Here is a 19876-nt window from a genome sequence, read left to right as displayed (position 1 = left end):
GTAAATCCGTCACACCAGACCTCTCAGGTGAGGAAATAATCGTTGGCATAGTTAAATGTAATCAGGGTAGACTGTTGGTTGGAAACAGGAAGCCAGCAGAAGTGCATCAAAGTCTGACACTACACTTCTACATTTTTGCTGTTTAAATTTGCTTATAATTTTGACTATCTCAAAATGATGACAAACTTAGAATCTCATCATGTTGATTTACAAATGTGACTTCATTTTGTGTACTCTTTCTTTCTTTCTTTCTTTCTTTCTTTATTTATTTATTTTCCTGGCAGAAATGAGCTTCCATATATTTATACGATATTTTAACCAACATTTGCCAGACAGTTTAAAGTAGATATTTCCTGTGGTGATACAGAGTTCATCCACTGGTGTTAATGTTTTACAGGGACATGTTGTTATATCCAGATTGTGTCTTTAAGGAATGACTCATGCTGGCATTTGTCTTTTATGATGAATAGTAAACAAAATCTGTTCCAGTTTGACTGACAGGTCAAAGCAGAGTCATGATTCTTTCACACTTGCTTTGTCATCATTAGCGGCACTGGGTTAAACACAAACATTTTATGGTGAAGTCACATGCAGTTGTGCTCTGATAGGTCAATACAGCTGTCAGTTGCAGACCCTGTCAAATGCGGGAAATGACCTCGATTGGACGTATGAGTCAGAGCTTTGTCCCTGCACAGTGAGTGGGATGTTTGCATATGGACCCCTTGTGAAACATTGACCTGAGGACCTTGTTCAGATATATATTCCACAGAGTCCAGCAGCTCTTCATTCTCCAAATAGGACAAGACCACAGCTGGTGGCCCAAGCAACATGGCTCCATCTGCTCTAGCAGCCGCAGGAGGACTTCTGTTACTTTTCTCCTTGGCATCAGCAGTAAGTCACTCAATTTAGATTTTTCACTGATGCAGTTTTCTTGAGCACAAACATCTAAATTATTATGTCTTTTGTGTGCAGCAAACCAGAGGAGACAGCAGTGGATCATGCACCATACATGATGACTTTGTAAGTATGCAGTCGCAAATAATATGCTTGTATTTTTTTGCTGTGTGGATTGTTTATGTATATGAGCGCAGTGTCGTCAATGGATTTGTGCTTGTCCTATCTGTCTTTAGGGAAAGTACTGTCCTACAACATGTGGAGTGGCTGATTACATGTTTAGGTATCTGCCAGGGGTGGAAAGGGATTTGGATGATATGCAGGAGCAGCTGGACACAATTGCCAATTTGACCCAGGGGGCCGAAGAACAAGTCGTCTACATGAAAGATTCTGCTTCTTCAGTTCAAAAGAGCTCCCAGCCAGGTAACACACTTCATTTGGTGCCATTGAATCTCATCCTAAAACCATATTTATGCAGTTCTTATGTATTTCCACTCAACCACGATTCTCCTTCCGTCAATAATAGTCTTTAAATGTGTTCTGTGAATAAATGAATTTGACTCGGCAGCACAAACTGTTGTTAATATATTTATAGTATTTAAAAATTGTGGTGAAACTGTGTTGAGATCACAACTGACACTGACTTTTTTGTTTCAGACGCACAATTCAAAAAGGCAACAAGTTTGCTCGATGATGTTCTTCGATTTGAAAAGACTATCATCACACAGGAGCAGCAAATATTGTAAGTTATTATCATGAATATAGCTTAATTTAATCAAGCTCCGTAAGTATTTTAATCTCATGCCAGAGGGAAGTATTGTACTTTTTACTCCTCCTCGATTTTTTGACAGCTTTAGTTACAAGTTACTTTACAAATTATGATTTCTGTACACAAACTACATTGAAATAAATATATGTAGGCCTACAGCTGAAACATTGATTAGAACATTTATTGGCAACTATTTTAATAAGGCTTTTAGTCATTTATGTGCAAAAACATTTCATTGTTGAGACTTAAATTATTTTAATTATTTGGATTTATTAAATTCTTTATTATTATTTTTTTTTCTGTGTTAAGAACTTTTACTTTTAATACTTAATACTTCTGTACATTTTCCTGATTTGACTTAAATAATTTTACTTATGTAACATCCTCAATGCAGTACTTTGACCACAGAGTTCTTTCACTGTGTGCTATTAGTACTTATTTACTACATTTTTGTTTTTGTTTTTTTTTGTTTGTTTGTGATATTTTACTTGATACTTCTACTCCACTCCATTTCAAGGGATCTTTTATTAACCAGGATCTTTATTTTACAGCTGTAGTTAAAAGTTACTTTGCAGATTAGATTTTTTTACTCCACAAAATATGAGCTGTTTCTAAATGATTATGCATTGTCAAAGACAGAATATAAAATATAAATCGAATTAGCTCCACCTGTATCATTTTTAATGTGAAAGTGCTTCTAACCCATGAAGGCATTGGTAATAATAGTCAAATAAATTGAATACTATGTTTAATATAAAACAACTGTAAACTCCACTGCGCACCTCTACTTTTGATACTTTTACCGATTTTTACTTCTCCCTGCCGCCCACACCTTCAGGTCAATGCACGCCAGCCCTCCTCCCCCACACAGTTCATGGATCATGGGGCGATTTGCCACCCGCTCCTCTTTCCCCTATCGACACAGGAACTCAGACTGACTCCTGACATCTTAAAAAGTGCTCATATTTGCTTATGTTTCACACCTTTTCCCAGATTTGGTTCATCATTTGTTCCATTTGCTGCTATTTCATCTTCATATAATTTTCTTCCTCTCACTGTGTAAGACATTGAGACATGACTGATTTGGGGTACAACTCCAACAACTCATATCTGTTTCCCTCTCCCCAGTGAGCTTCAGAGTTTAATGGCATCCAATGAGAGGAGAATGACAGACTTAAAACAACTCTCCATTCAGCTGCAGCAGAAATGCAGCGAGCCCTGCAAAGACGAGGTTGAGATTCAGCCCCTCACAGGAACAGGTAAAAAAAAAAAAAATTCAATTCATTGACCCTGAGGCCAGTCCAGTTTCACAAGAGGTTTCTCAATCACGGCTCATCTGAACCACATTTGTCCTTGTTCAGTGTTTAGTTAGAGACTAAAATCAATATGATGATGCATCAATGCAAAGTAAACAGATTTATTCTGCAACTAACTCGCTTCAAATAAGTTATTTCTAGACTTTTTACTTAAAATAAATGTGGAGGGAACTACACAGTCTTTCTTTGTAGGTCTTTTGACAAATTTATAATGTCCTAAATTTCCTTTCCCCCCCTTTTATTTCACCAGACTGCCAGGATGTTGCAAACAAAGGTGCCACCACTAGTGGTCTTTATTATATAAAGCCAGGGAAGGCCACTGAGCAGTTCCTGGTCTACTGTGAGATCGACAACTTTGGACGTGGCTTCACAGTGATACAGAGGGTACGCTTCACTTTAACAGTTCATGAAAATGGATCTTTACTGTCTTTATCTTGCATTGGATGATTGCTACAGATTATTTTGGAAAAGAAGAAGAACTTAACACTGAAATACTAAACTAAAAACAGCTTATAATGTGCCATTCCCCAAAGCAAATAACTGATAAGGGATTGGATAAAATTATCAGAGAGGGATGGAGCAACATGTTCTCAGATCTTTAAAAGCGGAAAGCCCTCCCAAATGTCACTAACACTCTACTGCAACCAGCTACAACATGAAAATGCATTTTACATCTTACTGCATCAATAATTATATTCCAATATTATTACATTTAATAGTGTAACCACGAAAGAGCCAAATTGGCTGCACGCATTTACTTTTATACTTTAAGTAGCCTACATTTTTTACAGTTTTTGAATGCAGGACTTTTATTGTGAAAAGGTGTTTTTTTTTTTTAAATCGTGGTATTAGTACTTTAGATTTTCATATTTCTTCAACCACTTAATATAACAGAACTAAGTTAGTTCAATTCATTTATGACTGAAAGAGGCAAAATATTTTTTAAGAAAAGCTACTTTTAGCTACTTTTAAAGATTTATTTTCTCAGATTTTGATCTTAAAAAATTGAATTCAATGAGATGCTGCTGAGGCCTGTCATGTGTGAAATCAGATGTTTGTCCAAGTAATGAATTTGACAAGCGAAGGTCAACAAAAAGTACACTGAGGAAATTAAAAAGACCGTCCCCTGCTCCCAACACTGATCACTTTCTCACGGTCACAGAGACGCGACGGCAGCCTGGACTTCAACAAGGACTGGGTTCAGTACAGGGAAGGCTTTGGTTACCTCTCACCAGACGACACCACAGAGTTCTGGCTCGGTAACGAGAAGATCCACCTCCTGACGGCTGCTACGACCATCCCAACCGTGCTGAGGATAGAGCTTGTTGACTGGGATGGCAACAAAAGGTAAATACACCCACACACATGATAACAGATTATGTAAGAGTAGAGCAAAAGGACTTACTGACAAGGCAAACATGACCCTGATGATGAGGTTCCCTTTGAAGAGTTGACTCAGCAGAGGTTACCAAAAAATAAACAATAACCCTGCGCTGTGGCCTCCTTTTTCCAGGTATGCTGACTACAACATGTTCAGAGTCGGGCCAGAGATCGACAGTTACCGTATGACATACGGCTACTACTTTGGCGGTGATGCTGGAGATGCTTTCGATGGCTTTGACTTTGGTGATGATCCCAGCGACAAGTTCTTCACCGCTCACAACGGCATGCAGTTCAGCACCCACGACAAGGACAATGACAAATACGACGGCAACTGTGCTCAGCAGGACGGCTCCGGCTGGTGGATGAACAGATGTCACGCTGCACATTTGAACGGCAAATACTACCAGGGTAAGACCACGTGGCTGACTCCAGCGCCAAACCCTTTTAGTTTATTCGATTGATCTGTTGAAATTTTTAAGGTTCTTTGATTAGGTCAAAAAATCAGCAACTAGCCCCCACACACAAAGACAAAACTGTCTGTGTTCTCTTCGTCTATAGGTGGCAGGTACACAGAAAAGGACGCAGGTGAATTCGGCTACGACAACGGCATCATTTGGGTCACATGGCACAACCGCTGGTACTCCCTGAAGGAGACCACCATGAAGCTCATTCCCCTCAGCCGCATCACAACAGGCGGACAGCAAACTGGGGTGAAAGAGTTTGGTGGACTTGGAGATTCTTAAAAAAAGTAGACTAGCATGCTTGTGGTGTGTGTAAGCTGCAGTTAAGGTGTTCAGCACAACAGCAATGAGCCCTCCTTAAATGAAATAACATGCTCCAGTGGAAAATTTCTGACTTTATGATGTGTGATGCGTGGGTGTTTTGCAGACCTGACCCAGCAGGACACTGATGCTCACATTTTCCTTTCCCTTCCTCAGTCTTGTTTTGAGCACTAAATAAATGTCTTCTCTTCACCAAACATGGTCAGTACTTCATTGGGCGGTAGTCATTTGGACTCCATATGGCAAGCATCTGTTTTGTAAAACAATGTGGAGATAAGACAAAAGCACACAGTTAAAAGAAATATACAAGAAAGCTGACATAACATACATGTTTGAACTGACATAAAATGTTCACCACGTGACCACAAATACACCTGTATGTGACAACCAAACTTAATACACCAACTCAAGACAAATAAAACCATTTCAAATGAATATTTTGTCTTTATTTGCTTATGTTGTCTGATATAATCAACACCACAGTTGCACAGTGTTAATAAAGTGATTCAAGTTTCATTACGTCGTGTTCCTGTTCATACAGATACAAACTCACACATGAGCACACAAGCATGAGAAAGCATCAGCGTATTTAATTTATATTACTGCTTTTTGATAAATGAGCAATCTGAACACACTGAGGACCTTTTAGGCAAATTAAATGCCAGGTTTGCTTTATCAGCAGCAAAATGCGATCCATCTATAGCCTGTTCTCTGCATAAAATGAATAATTGAAACATATTGAGCAGGGCAGTGATCCTCAAAGGACTTCTAACAGGTACTTGAAAACATCCCAGTTGAAATTTAAGGAGTATGTAATTAAGTTATTTAAGTGCTCTTCATAGAGACTCTCCATTACCTGTAGAAAAAGAATCTGAGTTTAAAGTTAATGTGCTGTCCTGCATGCAGTGCCACACCTAGCGTATTCTGCACCCTGGGCAGGCTCCCCCGGCGCTCAACAACTTACCTAATGAACAATAATCACTAATAATGATAAATAACAAACAACAGAAGAATATGTGCAAATTTGCATTTTTTTTTCTTTGTTCTTTTTTGTACGGTGTCTGGATGACTTCTGCCTTTCCATTTTCTCCTGCTCTGTTGCCCTCCACATACACTCCACTCCACCATACCAGCCCGTCTCACTCCCATCTAACGTCCCGTCTAACGCTTGGTGAGTGGCAGACACCAATGCACAGAAGCACCCTTAGCTGTGGTATGACATGCACAATACATACTATTAAGAGCAGGGGTGTCAAACTTATTTTAGTTCATGGGTCACATGCAGCCCAATTTGACAACCCCTTCAGATTTTCCCCCTCTTTAGTGAGAAGATTCATCCATTTACAGAAGCAATGATGAACAGCCTGAGAGATCCAGAGAAAAACACATAGAAATTTAACAGTATGTCTCAGTTTTTTTCACATTCAGTCAGTCGACTACTCACTTTCGTTACATGTGACTTTTCTTCATCATTTGGAAACAACTGAAGACACAGGTTACATCATCCTCTGCCTTACAAACCATTTACAATCTGAAGATCTGTCAGTCTAATGTTGTGTTTACAGCAAACACGATGCAAATTTTTGCGTTGTGTTACTCGTGCCAGTTTGAATGCTAGAATATTTTGTGTTGACTTGCTTAATATGCGCAAATAACTTGTATCATGCTCGTGTGAAATCACTGAATCAATGAATGAACTTCCACCGGTATGTCCTCAGCATCATATGTCCCTGGAGGATCTCAATGCTGATTGGCTATCGCAGTGCGAAATGGTCACTGAAGTTCAGATTTTTAACTTTTAACTATTGCAGATAAGCGTATGACATGGACACGTCCATTGTACTGCCCGGTGGGAATTTGTGTCTAATCGTGCCTGCTGCCTGTGTCTTTAAATGTGACCGCAAAAAGTATTCACTGTTATTTCAGAGAACTGTATTCTGGTCGGAAGCAACACTTCACGTTAAGTATCTACTCACTGTTTAACCTACTCCTGAAACCTGGCACCTCTTCGCCTCAATATCACATGTGCCAAGTCACCCATTGGGCCGCATTGGACCCTTTGGCGGTCCGGTTCTGGCCCCCGGGCCGTATGTCTGACACCCTTGATTAAGAGCGAGACAGTAGTAGGCAGCCGGATATGTCGCCTAAAGGAAGATGTTTGCATGCATTAATTCTGTGACATATTTTGGGGAACTGACTTTAATGTATTTGCACAGCAAATTACCCATGCAATGAGTTGAATTAAGTTTGACTTCATCACTTAAACCACAAGGTTACTCTTTTCCGCAGCTGACCCCAGAACAACAGTTTCAAACTAACTGCAGGAATTATATAGTTAAATTATCAGGATCACTCGAGGACACCAAAGTCACTTTGTGACTGAGTTACTGTGGCAGAGTTCTTATCAGAACATCACATTTGCCATGTTTATTTTGATCCACATTATCTAATTTGCATAGTGAACTAGTAGGACTTGTCCCCATGCATCATCCCCCTCACCTCACTACCCACGTGGAGTTCAAATTCCGTCTGGCTCGTAGTAGGTGGCTGTACCAAATAACGAGTGCCTTTGTATGGCCTGAAACTATGCAGAGATCTGACCTACAACCCCCCCCCCAAATCCTTTAAGTCAACAAGTGTATTTGAAATTGGTCTCATGATAATGGTCCTGAACAGAATTTTTTGGAATACAGCTCTATTATGCCACAGCATGGCCACCCACTGCACCAACATTATTCTGGCGTTGATGGCGAAGGATTGGGTAACCATTAATCAATGTACACTGTGAGGCAAACATGGCCTGGGACAGGAGGAGGGAAAACCAAACTTTGGCCTACACTCACTGCAAGATACATTCATTGTACCATATGGACAATAACTATCAGTGAAAATCCAGAATGTCATTTCTAGAATATAGTATCTTATGGGAGTAGCAGAAAATATATTTTGCAAGGAGGAGACTGTTTTTACTGTTGTGTTTGCAGAATTGCAGTGCTCTACACCTCCTGACCGGCAGAGGGCGCTGGCAAACCTCTAGCTGCTGTTGGTATTATTTACTTCCGGGTCCTATGGTCGTCGGTGTGCAGTGGTGGTCATGTTTGGCGTATTGTGATATATTTTTGAGTGTAACCAGCCTATAAACCTTAAAGAAAGTAGTTTCTTCCGCTGTGGGATTGTATCCGTGTCCATATCACCACCATGGCCGAGGTAAGCCCAGGTTTGAAGTTGTCTCGAGGCTTTATCTGTTGCTCCCGCTCTGGCTGGACAGAACGTATACCGTGTCGGGCCCGGCTAATTGCTGGATCGCGTTACGTTCACGATACGATTTCTTGTCTGTATTACTTATTTTCAAGGGTAGAACAATTTATAAATGTTGCCGTTTTGTGTTGGTTAAACATATGTTTTATTTAATATTACTATTTTCTTCTATAGGATGTCCAGAAGCACTCTGTGCACACTTTGGTCTTCAGATCTCTCAAAAGGACGCATGACATGTTTGTGTCCGACCATGCGAAATCCATCGTACAGGATGATGAAAGGTACGTCTGGCATTTTACATTAATACATGTTGCAGAGCAGTTTGAACTTTTTTTCCTTTGTTTGTACAACCACATTACATTTTTTTTTTTTTTTTAAAAAATCTTAAAGTGGGTTTAAACTATTCGCAGTCTCCAGTGTTTACCTAGTCCAGCTTTGACTAGTGTAAGTGCAACAGTTTATGCTGTGAATAAGGGTCAGTAAAGAGGGGGGGGGGCAGTAAAACACACTCATTATCTGTTTTCATGATTATAATAAGTGCCACAAGTCTTTAGGCTTCACAGAATTACTGTTATAGTAGAAGTTAAGTTGTGTAATAAGAGAGAATGGGAAGATACTTCTTCATCTCTTCTTTCTATAAGCCTTGGTGTTTGTTTACATGTAGTTTAAGACCACATAATGTGAGTTTGTAAAGTTGCTTGTAAGACAACTAACGTTATAAGAGATTGCTTATAAAAATCTGCTGTTACTAGAGGTAGGAATTATCAGAGGACCCACAATACGATATTATCACAGTACCTAAGTCACAATAAAATATTATTGCAATTTTGAATATGTTGCGATATGCTGAGTATTGCAATAAAATGTATTGCAATTTATTACCTTTTTCAAATATTACTTATGCCCCCCAAAGGAAAACTTTGTCAATGTCTGTTTTATCTAATAAGATAAAGTTTTTAGTTGTAGTAAAATGTATCTTGTGGACTGAAAAAGCAATTGATTATATTATCCTAGCAGGCTACCTGAAGTTTAATCTGTTTTTGTCATGTTAATACTTTATATAATAAAAAAAAATCAATACTTGACACTGTGTGACGATACAATATTGCCATATAAAAACATAGTGATATTAGCCACTACATTAAAACCACTGCCAGCTGTGGATGCTACTTGAAGCACCTCACTTATCCAAACACAGTTGCGTCCTTGGTCCACAACAGTGTTTTGGTGTTTTGAATACCAGGAACCAAAAATATTCCCAGCAGAATGTTACATTGTAACAACATGATCAATATTAATCACCTCACCCACCAGTGGTTTTAATGTTTTGGCTGATCAGTGTAGGGTTGAGTAGCATGCCATACAATAAGAGACTATTTTAAACATATTGCCCACTTCTGGTAAAATAGCAAATCAGTTATCTCTGTATTGTTTTGCGTTACATCAGGCAAAAAATCTGCTCATTCATCAAACAGAGTGAGCACGTAAGTGTTTGTGAAATGAGAAAATGATGCATTGTTGTCTCCTGTGTTTGCAGCCACAAGTTAAAGATGGCTGTGAAACTGAAAGCGGATTATAGTGCAGTTTTACACATGCCTGTCCTGAAGGAAGGGAAGGACAGAGTGTCTCAGCTTCCTGGCAGTATGCTGGGCCAACAGAGCTACGCACAGCCAGGTGAGAAGGAAACACACACTGCATTATGCGCTCAATATGATAATAGTTGATTACTGAGAAAAAACATCCACACAGAAATGTTATCTTTATGTGTCCAGAAAAGACTCGTGCTTAAAAAAGTTTTGTAACTCATTTAGACTTATTAGGTTATGTCTTTGTTGTTTCCCTGAACCTTGATGCTCTAAAATTAGCTCATTTGCGGGTTGTTGTGTTTTTCCCCTGATGTGTTTCAGGGGATGACCCAGACTACCTGGTCACTGGGACACATGCTTATCCTTCTGGACCTGGTAAGTACTGTGCTATTTATTGATTTATCAAACCTGTTTGTTGTAATTGTTCTGAGCCCATTCAATAAACAGCATCAGCTTTATTCTAGTGTTTTATACCAGTATTTCTCATCCAATAGGAGTAGCCCTGACTGCTGACACAAAGATGCACAGGAATCCAAGCGAGGCAGGAGTCCACTCCATGGCGCTCGCTCTGCCACCCTCACAAGCCAGGTAAAACAAGTTACTGGTAGCAGTTTGACATTAACACTCAAGATGAACCTTTTCAGGATTTTAACGCAACTAATATTCATGTTGTTTTTGAATTGTAGGCAGGACGCAAGCCGCACTGCATCCAGTGTCGGTGACATCCATCGACACGCAGGAGGAGCAGAGAGGTCTCACCCTCCGTCGACTGCTGTGGTAGGTCGCAGTGTGTTTTCACATGCTGTTAAATCCCTGAAAGATGTGCAGAGCTAACAGTGAATGTATTTATTTTAGTCGCTGTTGGAGGGAGGTGCTACCAGAAATTCTGCGCTCGCAAGGAAAGCTCCGACCATGCCCAAACCCCAGTGGCATCCACCATGGAAACTGTTTCGGGTAAGCACAAAACAAATTGACAAAACGATGCCAAAGCGAGTCCAGCATCTGGGACGTGTCCTCTGTGCTATTTTTAACAGTGGTATGTTTTATCTGACAGGTCATCAGTGGTCATCTTGGCTGGGTGAGGTCCATCGCTGTGGAGCCTGGGAACCAGTGGTTTGTCACAGGGTCTGCGGACAGAACCATAAAGGTCAGAGAAACTGAAAATAACCAGTTTTCCACGTCAGTCAGTGCTTTGATGGCCTTTGTCGGTGTATGCATAAAATGTAAAAAACAATTACAAATATTATCCAGAATAACTACAATACAATACATTCTGAGCATGAAAGCTTCTTTTTAAACTCTGGAACAGCAGTTTGAGATTGAAGGACAAAATTAAGACTGAGCACTTACCCTGGTAAATCATTTCTAATCTTCATTAATCACCTGTTTTATTGATATCTTCTGCTTTGATTTAATCTATTCAATCTATATTCAATTACATTTTAGGTGAATTTATGCATGCCAGAATCATTGATGGTCACCTTATTACACTCTGCTGTTACCAGCCATGTATCGTACATTTTCTTTGCACTTTTTTTCAGTATCTACAACTGCAGCTTTTCTGATAATGTCCCTCCTGCCACCTCAAGTTGGCGCTCTGGAGACACTATTTGTGGAAATGTTCTAAAGTTCTCATTATGGCCCTCATTTATGAAGGAACGTACAACAGAAAAATGGGTGCGCGGACATTTCCATGCAAAGCTCGGCAGTTATCAATGTGAAAGTGAGTGGCGGCTGCAATCAAATCTCACGAAAGGTTTCAGCTCGTGTACACAAGTTTAAGTCAGCGTGGATTTGCAATGCAGCATAGTAGATCTGGCTGAGTTGGATAATTGTTATGAGGCCGTATTAGGTTTTATATGAATTGGTCATTTTAACATTATCAATATTATACACTACATGGGCTCATATTAATAATACATGTATCTCATAGGTCGGTACATATCATTGATGTATAAATAAAATATTCCAACCTCACCTGAAGTTCGATTGTCCACTGCAACACAGTTGACTGCAGCAGTTATTTCTTTCCATACTGCGTTTTCCCAACTTCCTCGATGCCACTTTACAGGCCACCAGATAGAACCAGTTGATTAAATTAGACCTGCGACATCAGTCATTAACTCTCAGGGCGAGGGCTTTAAACTGAGAATATATTGTGGCAGGACATTTACATGATGATTTTTTTCAGTGGCCACATTCATCAGCGCCCTATCATTCCTACGCTGTGATTGGCAAGATAAGAACATGTTATAAATCATGCGAATCCTATCGTTAGATGATTTCTGCACTCGGATCTGCGCTGGTTTGTACGTTAGATTGATAAATGACGGCCACTGTGACTTGAATGCTGTTTGTTTTGACAGATCTGGGACCTGGCCAGCGGGAAACTGAAACTCTCCCTGACTGGACACATCAGTACAGTGCGTGGTGTGGCGGTTAGCAACCGTAGCCCCTACCTGTTCTCCTGTGGAGAAGACAAACAAGTCAAGTGTTGGGATCTGGAGTACAACAAGGTATGGCATAGTAATGAGAGTGGGGTTACTGTGATGGAGTTACTTTAGTCTTATGGGGCCATTACTTTGATTTATGATATTATGTCAATCTGTTTATCAGGTCATCAGGCACTACCACGGACACCTTAGCGCTGTGTATGATATCGACCTTCATCCAACTATCGATGTATTGGTGACTTGCAGCAGAGATGCCACGGCAAGGGTAAGATGGTACTTTGATGTTTGCTGTGAATGAAATGTTGAAAAGCATTAAAGGAGTACTACATCCATTTTCACAATTGATATATGTTATTCCTGTCGTCTAAGACAGACCAAAAATATTAGTGAACATGGAAAATTCCAACAACTTGAGTGCTAAAACTCAAAATTATGCTGTCATAAGGTATAAGGTCTGAAACTGCCTAATAGACAATGAATTGGGTAAGATGTGTTTGATGACAGTGAGAGCACTCAAGGAATGTTCTGAATATATGGGTACATTTTCTGTTTCAGAATTGAGGACACTACAGTAGAATAAAGCTCATTTGGGTGGGAAAAAGAAAAACATTCTGTGGGTCCTTTTGGATTCAGGCATCGGGAACGTCAAATCAGATTAAATTCCAGTGTCTGAATTCTTTGCTAAGCATCATGTCAGGTCTGCTCCTGAATGTGATTTGCGTTCAGTTCTTTATTTTGTGTTTCACTGTCCAGGAATGAATAACTATCTATCGGCTTTCAGATGTCTTCATCTGTTACCTTATACTCCACCGCACTTATTGAACAACAGTTACATATTGAACAACACACTTATTCCTCCCTTAATTTAAGAGCTTCATTTTCACTTGGTCTTGGTAAAGTTTTCTAGTGTGCACCTTCAAATAGCATTTATCTCTCATACTTAAAACAACTGAAGGTGGAAAAGTAAGCGTTGGTGTTTAGAGGGACCATCCCTCCATCATACGACTGAAGTTTAATATGATTTGAATATGATGTGTAAGTAAAAATGCCTCTGCAGGGTTAACTAATGAAACTAATTGGATGTCTTCTCTGCCCATACAGGTGTGGGACATCAGGACAAAAGCTAACGTGCACACTTTAACCGGCCACACCAACACTGTGGCCACAGTGAGATGTCAGGCTGCAGAACCACAAGTCATCACAGGTAAAATAATAATAGCAAGAAGAAGAGGAACACCTAACAAATTATTCTGTCATTAAATGCCTAATTTCCACTGCATGGTAGGTGTAGGTCAGTGTAGGCAGGATTCTCAGCTTATGCCCATAACGACACCTCGACATCATCTTCAATGCGACACTTGCTGAATCCTTTCATCCACAACCAAACAAGAGGAACATCGGCACTTCATCAATGTTTGGCGTTGTTTTTGCTGGCTGCCATTTTTTAAAATCTGGGTTAAGTGAATCAAAAAATAGTGATCGATATTTGTATATTTAAAAAAGGTCTGCAGTGATTTAACTCTATTAACACTATTCATAACTGTTAGTACTATAAATAAAAAACAGAGCAAGTCTAGTTGAGTAGAGCTGTGCTGTACCATGCAGTGGAAATACAGCAGAAGTTGTAGCTGGTTGGTCGGCCTTCATCTGTTATCAGCTGACAACTGATTCACTTCTCTCAGGCAGTCACGATTCAACCATCAGACTGTGGGATTTGGTCGCTGGAAAAACCAGAGCAACTCTGACAAACCACAAGAAGTCTGTCCGAACACTAGCGCTGCACCCCAGACAGTAAGTTACCTAACCCTAACATATGTTCTTCAGTTAGTGTGAAGCTGAAACAATTGTTGGTTGTTGGTTAATAGTCAGAAATGTTTAACACTTGTAAGTAATTTATCAGTAAGACTAGCTAAACATTAGCTGGTTTCTATTTATTTAGGATTAGATTTTTTTTTAGGATGTGTTATATTAAATTGTGTAAGTTTTAAATTGTTCCAGCAAAATAAGTTTTGTATGAACCCTAGGGATATTATACACCAATTACACCATTATAAAAAAAATAAATAAAAAATAAGAGTTCTTAATATGCTCAACATGTTGTCATATTATTTCCTGTGTGTCACAGATACACTTTTGCCTCTGGTTCTGCTGATAACATCAAGCAGTGGATGTTCCCAGATGGCAACTTCATCCAGAACCTGTCGGGCCACAACGCCATCATCAACACTCTGGCTGTGAACTCTGATGGTGTGCTGGTGTCTGGAGGTATTGATAACCAACCACACTGTCACTGGCTTTGTCGACAGAGAATGTTTAATTTTTGAATCTTAATAATAGATAACCAAATTTTATTTGTGTTAATGTTGTTTTAATTATACAGGTGATTGCAGTATTGAATCAGAAACACACAAAGCTCAGAATCATGGTTAATCAAACACATATTTATTCTCTGTGCAGCCGACAATGGGACCATCCACATGTGGGACTGGAGGACAGGCTACAACTTCCAGAGGATTCACGCAGCCGTGCAGCCTGGATCTCTGGACAGCGAGTCGGGCATCTTTGCTTGCATGTTCGACAACTCAGAAAGCAGACTGATCACCGCAGAGGCAGACAAGACCATTAAAGTTTACAAAGAAGACGACACAGCTGTAAGTTGCAACATTATCATCAAAGTCAGTTTATATGTTAGCTTTAGTTCCCAGGCTGCAGAGAGGTAATTCAAAACTCTGTTTCCTTTGTTGCAGACGGAAGAAAGCCATCCAGTCAACTGGAAACCAGAAATCCTCAAGAGGAAAAGATTCTAATGATTTTTTTTTTTATTTTCTCCTCTTGTCACAGTAACGTTTAATTTTATTTCTACCGAACCCCCTGTTGTAGATACAACCATCAAGTTTTGCTTGCTACAGCTTTTTTTTAATAACTAATGTCTTTCACTAAAGAGACCAAACTGTCCCATTTTATTCTAAGAACCATTTGCAGTCTTCATTGTACGACGTTAGTCCGATAAAGCGGCCATGTTGGACTGCGAGGAACCTCCCAGAGTGTTTGTTTTTGATGACGACGGCTCTCTGATGGCTCTGGTCCGTCTGATCCACCAACATCAGCCACTCCTCAGACTCACACAGATTCAGCACGGAGTAAACCTGTTTGCTGTGGGGGTCAAACCCTGCAGATGGAAGGAGGTTGTTGTAGAAAAAAAAAAAAAATACAGACTCAAGATGCCCATTTGTACAGACATGGAACAAACATTTCCCTTTTTCTGGCTCGAAATGTGAAGTTTATTTTGCCTCATTTAATAAAAACTACATTTTTCACATACGTGCTTGGTGTTTCTCTTGTTTCAGTTACGATCAATTTGTGTACTCACCGAGGTATCTGTTGGTGACAGCGTTCCTGTAGTATTTACAGCCGTTACCCTTAATCTCCACCCAGTAACAATGATCTCCAAGTGTCTCACTGAGCTCCACTGTGTTTCTGGTGTCACCGGTTGGGTGGATTATTTCCTCACCTTGCTCACCTGTGACATTATGTCACGAGGAACAAGAGATGGTATCACATAAACAAGTTTTCAACAGAAGTCCACACAGTTAAAAGTTTCAATGTGCAAGGCTCAAATTGCTGTTGTGTTTAAAGAGTTCACCACAATTGGAAAACTTTTCAGCCTGACTAAAGTGGTGTCCAGCTACGCTGTTAAAAATAACGGCAACATTTTGACAATGTCCCAGTTAACTCTGGATAATTAATCAACATCACCCCACTGTGCACATTCATTGAAACCACTGAATGGATATCCATGAAATTTTGTACAGTCAGCTATGGCTCTTGGGGGAATATTTTTTGATTCATGTTTCATATCTACCTGAATCACTTATGTAGAGCCTTGAGAGAGCATGACAAAACCCTCGTCCAGGCTTCTTCTTCAGACGGGGTTTTGGTGGTTCTGGCTGATCCACCTCCTCACTTGGTGGTTCTTCAACTGCCAGCAGGTGACCGGCGTTAAACATGATCTCCTCCTCCAGAGACCTGAGACACATCTCAAAGTTCTCCTCTTCCTTTTCTGCATTTCTAAAAAGACAACACCATTAATGGTAAATTGTAAAATATCAGAAAGATTAGATGTTAAGTGTTTAATCTATGTTATGTCCATGTAGTCTCATCTTTAAAGGGACAGTTCACCCCAAAATTAAAAATACATGTTTTTCATCTTACCTGTAGTGTTATTAATAAGTCTTGATTTTTTTTGGTGTGAGTTGCTGAGTGTTGGAGATATTGGCTGTAGTGATGTCTGCCTTCACTCCAGTATAATGAAACTAGATGGCACTCAGCTTGTGGTGCTCAAAGTGCCAAAAAAATAAATTTGAAAAACTCAACCGCAATGTCTCTTTCCAGGAATCATGACCCGGTTACTCAAGATAATCCACAGACTTTGTTGTGTAACCCAGTCTCACTCCAAAGTTGTCAAAATCCAGCACTTAGGCAGTGACTTGCGGTGTCAGACACCGACTAAAAAAGGCCGCCTTTAACGTCAGCATGGTGCATGGCCAGTCACCGTTATAGTTTAACAGTGCTTGTCAGCATCAGGGGGAAACGCAACGTGACAAGAGCTAAAGTTACGATGGCGAAAGTCCAAGTAGGGTGGGTGGGACAGGTGGTGGATGGGTCCAACAAACACTGATTTTTACCCAGGAGGGCGGCATTCATGTCCCGTAAGATTATAAAGCCAAACCTTGTTCTTTTTTCCTAAACCTAACCATGTGGGGTAGTTTTGTTTTTTTTTGTGGGCTTTTGCCTTTAATGGATAGGACAGTGTGTGAAATGGGGAGACGGAGAGAGAGAGAGCGGGGACTGACACGCAGCAAAGGGTCACAGGCTGGACTCGAACCCACAACCGCTGCAGTGAGGCAGCATGGGGCGAGGTACATGGGGGGCCAGCACTATCCACTACGCTACCGACGCCCCACCATGTGTGATAGTTGTTGGAGGAAAAAAAAGTCGATTTGTGTTGTTGTACTGACATATTGCGTTTATTTTGAAACAGACTGTATGTAAACAGGAAATTTCCTGTGAAAATGGAAGTTTATTTTGAAAGAAGACAATGCTTGTAACATGCAGTTGACACAGCATCCCAGAACGTCGACAACCAACACACCCAGGGTACTTTGCACGTCATATGTGGACGTGGAGGGTCCATGACCAAACGCCAATATGTGACGAGGTCGGAGTGAGAATGTGATGTGTTGTGAGCAGTTTTATGTAGGAACTTTTATGTAGCAGAAGGAAGAATTTTTCTAATGCTAGGTCACTTAGCACCCCTTAGCTAGCTAACATTACAGCTGAGCCAAAGAGGACGCCATTAATGTTGACATCTTGTGATATCACAAGCACGAGCCTCTTGTCCATGAGTAGATGCACTCTTCCTTCTGTGCAAGAGAAGGCGGACACCGCTACGGCCAATATCTCCAACACTCGGCAACTCACGCCAACTGCCTCTTTGAAATACACTTCAATTGACCAAGAACACACTCTGTACCAAAATCAGTTTAACCTTTAGAGAGGATGAAGTGGTTAAAAATGCGTCCACTGTCTTCTTTGTCCTCACCTGAAGTCGACCCACAGCAGGCCTGCAGTGATCAGCCCCAGCCACTCACTGGCCTCCCAGTTGTTGGCCAGCATGACCGGCACCATGATGACCTCCCTGGAGTCTGCATAGTTGAGCTCTTTCTTACAGCTGCGGGAGGCCTGATAGGCTGGAGTCATGAACGGACAGATCACCACAGCCTCCTCCACACCTGCAGCCATCCTGAAAACACAAACACACGGCTTCTGCTTAAAGAGACTCTTATTTATCCCATCTGTGATTATGATTCCTCTGTACTCACGAGTCATTTATGTTCCCTGTCACGCCTCCTTCGATATCCATCCACACCGGCAGACCATCTTCTCTGAGGCGGTCGTATATCTTTTTCACTAGAGCCTGGTCATCCCACTGGTAGGAGAGCATAATATGAGATGGCATGTTCTCACTTTTCTATTAAAATCTGTGAGGAAACAATCCTGTGTGAAGTGTCTGAGTTTGTGGAGTTGTTGAACAAACTGTCAGAGACAAAGGGGGACTCAGTCGCTGTGCTGCTTGGTTACTCAGGTACACAGCTCAGCTTACACCTGTTGCCTGGTTACAGTGCGTGCAAGCACCGATGGGAGGTTGCATGATGCCCTGCAGGTCCAGTGAGGATTGTACAACAATAATCAAGGTGCTTATAGAACAATGTGTTCAAAGAATGAATGTGAAATGAATTATGTCTTTAATTGATATGGATTACAAAGTGTAATCTTTGTGGACTGGTAAGAAAAGTTATTCTCTGAGTTATTCTTCCAGTGTATTTAGGCTACTACAGAATATTTTTGAAAACTCTTGTCACCTTTTCCATATTTGGTGTTACTTTGATCTTAATTCACTGATCATATGTCAGTTCTTACTTTTATTTACAGTGATTTAAAATGTTACAGAAATAGTGCATGTGAAATTCATAGTAAAATCAATCAGAACTTAAAACATTTATTTGTGTTTTCATCTTAATTAATGTGTTTTTAGATTATGTTTGTATGTCATTATGCTTTACATAAAGCAAGTCCTGGCTATAGACCTATGTGATAGTTTTATGCTGGTGTTGGTTAGTTTCAATGTTCCTCCTGAGACCCTGCATCCTGGGTGCCTCCCACTGGAGGTGTTTCAGGCACATCCCACTGGTAGGAGGCCCCGGGGCAGACCTAGAGCAGGCTGGAGGGATTACATATCTCATCTGGCCTGGGAATGCCTTGGGGTCCCCCAGGAGGAGCTGGAAAGCGTTGCTGTGGAGAGGGATGTCTGGGGGCGCGTTGCTGGGCTTGATGGATGGACTGTATACTTGATTCTGCTTAACTTAGACCTGTTGTCCTCGTTCGTGGACACTTCTTTGTGCCATCTAGTGGTAGTAAGAGCACAATACACCATGTAAGAACAAGATGGCAGCCATCTCTGCCAAGTCAGTCTGCAGCAGACCCTGACACAAAAGTTGACAAGGTCCAAAACCTGATCACATTTATAGGTTGAGACTTGTTTATTTATGATTAGTAACTGTTGAAGTTTGATATTCCGTACAATATCAACAGTAACAAGGTGAGATTTTGTTATTTAGAAAGTCCTTGTTTGAAGACATTGGGAATTTATCATCAGCTCATTGAAGGACATCGGGACTTAACTGTCATCTCATATGAGGACATTGGCACTGTACTTATCAGGTTCTACTAATCCAAAAAAGCTGGGAGAAATTAAAAATGCATACCAAACAAAAGTTCAGGTCTCAGGAGGTTAATGGTTATGGCAACTAAGAAGAGTCAGTAGTGTATCCCTCTTTTCTTGATTGTTGGTGTTCCCCAGTTCTGCAGGCTGTGG

General features: G+C 40.5%; 3 protein-coding genes across 3 annotated transcripts; 2 read left to right on the top strand and 1 right to left on the bottom strand.

Annotated features, from left to right (window-relative positions):
• Window positions 1–667: 667 nt before the first annotated feature.
• On the top strand, window positions 668–5579 carry fgg (fibrinogen gamma chain). Its single transcript, XM_033625275.2, has 9 exons — window positions 668–891; window positions 973–1020; window positions 1131–1317; window positions 1552–1636; window positions 2792–2922; window positions 3230–3363; window positions 4142–4326; window positions 4493–4770; window positions 4921–5579. The coding sequence occupies exons 1-9, from the start codon at window positions 829–831 to the stop codon at window positions 5103–5105; spliced, it is 1296 nt and encodes a 431-aa protein (XP_033481166.1). The 5' UTR covers window positions 668–828; the 3' UTR covers window positions 5106–5579.
• A 2625-nt stretch (window positions 5580–8204) lies between these two features.
• plrg1 (pleiotropic regulator 1) lies at window positions 8205–15762 on the top strand. The gene is made up of 15 exons (XM_033622955.2): window positions 8205–8351; window positions 8577–8683; window positions 9940–10076; window positions 10310–10363; window positions 10483–10576; window positions 10675–10765; window positions 10844–10942; window positions 11043–11135; window positions 12355–12504; window positions 12605–12706; window positions 13543–13645; window positions 14124–14232; window positions 14567–14706; window positions 14899–15092; window positions 15189–15762. Exons 1-15 carry the CDS (start codon window positions 8343–8345, stop codon window positions 15246–15248), a joined length of 1542 nt encoding a protein of 513 aa, XP_033478846.2. The 5' UTR covers window positions 8205–8342; the 3' UTR covers window positions 15249–15762.
• LOC117254601 (uncharacterized) lies at window positions 15679–18591 on the bottom strand. The gene is made up of 4 exons (XM_033622956.2): window positions 18324–18591; window positions 18044–18244; window positions 16304–16509; window positions 15679–15961 (listed from the first exon to the last, which is right to left on the bottom strand). Exons 1-4 carry the CDS (start codon window positions 18458–18460, stop codon window positions 15795–15797), a joined length of 711 nt encoding a protein of 236 aa, XP_033478847.1. The 5' UTR covers window positions 18461–18591; the 3' UTR covers window positions 15679–15794.
• Between the last annotated feature and the right edge of the window lie 1285 nt (window positions 18592–19876).

This window comes from Epinephelus lanceolatus, chromosome 3 (assembly GCF_041903045.1).
Source record: "Epinephelus lanceolatus isolate andai-2023 chromosome 3, ASM4190304v1, whole genome shotgun sequence".
In the NCBI taxonomy this organism is placed as follows: Eukaryota; Metazoa; Chordata; class Actinopteri; order Perciformes; family Serranidae; genus Epinephelus; species Epinephelus lanceolatus.
This window is presented reverse-complemented; position numbering and strand designations above follow the sequence as displayed.

Coding starts and splice junctions, on each gene's coding strand:
- plrg1 (XM_033622955.2), top strand. Junction 10,766..10,843: donor ACCCTCCGTCGACTGCTGTG/GTAGGTCGCAGT, acceptor TATTTATTTTAG/TCGCTGTTGGAGGGAGGTGC. Junction 10,943..11,042: donor CACCATGGAAACTGTTTCGG/GTAAGCACAAAA, acceptor TTTATCTGACAG/GTCATCAGTGGTCATCTTGG.
- LOC117254601 (XM_033622956.2), bottom strand. CDS start 18,460: ATGCCATCTCATATTATGCTCTCCTACCAGTGGGATGACCAGGCTCTA. Junction 18,245..18,323: donor ACAGGGAACATAAATGACTC/GTGAGTACAGAG, acceptor TTGTGTTTTCAG/GATGGCTGCAGGTGTGGAGG. Junction 15,962..16,303: donor GCTCTACATAAGTGATTCAG/GTAGATATGAAA, acceptor ATAATGTCACAG/GTGAGCAAGGTGAGGAAATA.
- fgg (XM_033625275.2), top strand. CDS start 829: ATGGCTCCATCTGCTCTAGCAGCCGCAGGAGGACTTCTGTTACTTTTC. Junction 1,318..1,551: donor TCAAAAGAGCTCCCAGCCAG/GTAACACACTTC, acceptor TTTTTGTTTCAG/ACGCACAATTCAAAAAGGCA. Junction 1,637..2,791: donor ACACAGGAGCAGCAAATATT/GTAAGTTATTAT, acceptor CCCTCTCCCCAG/TGAGCTTCAGAGTTTAATGG.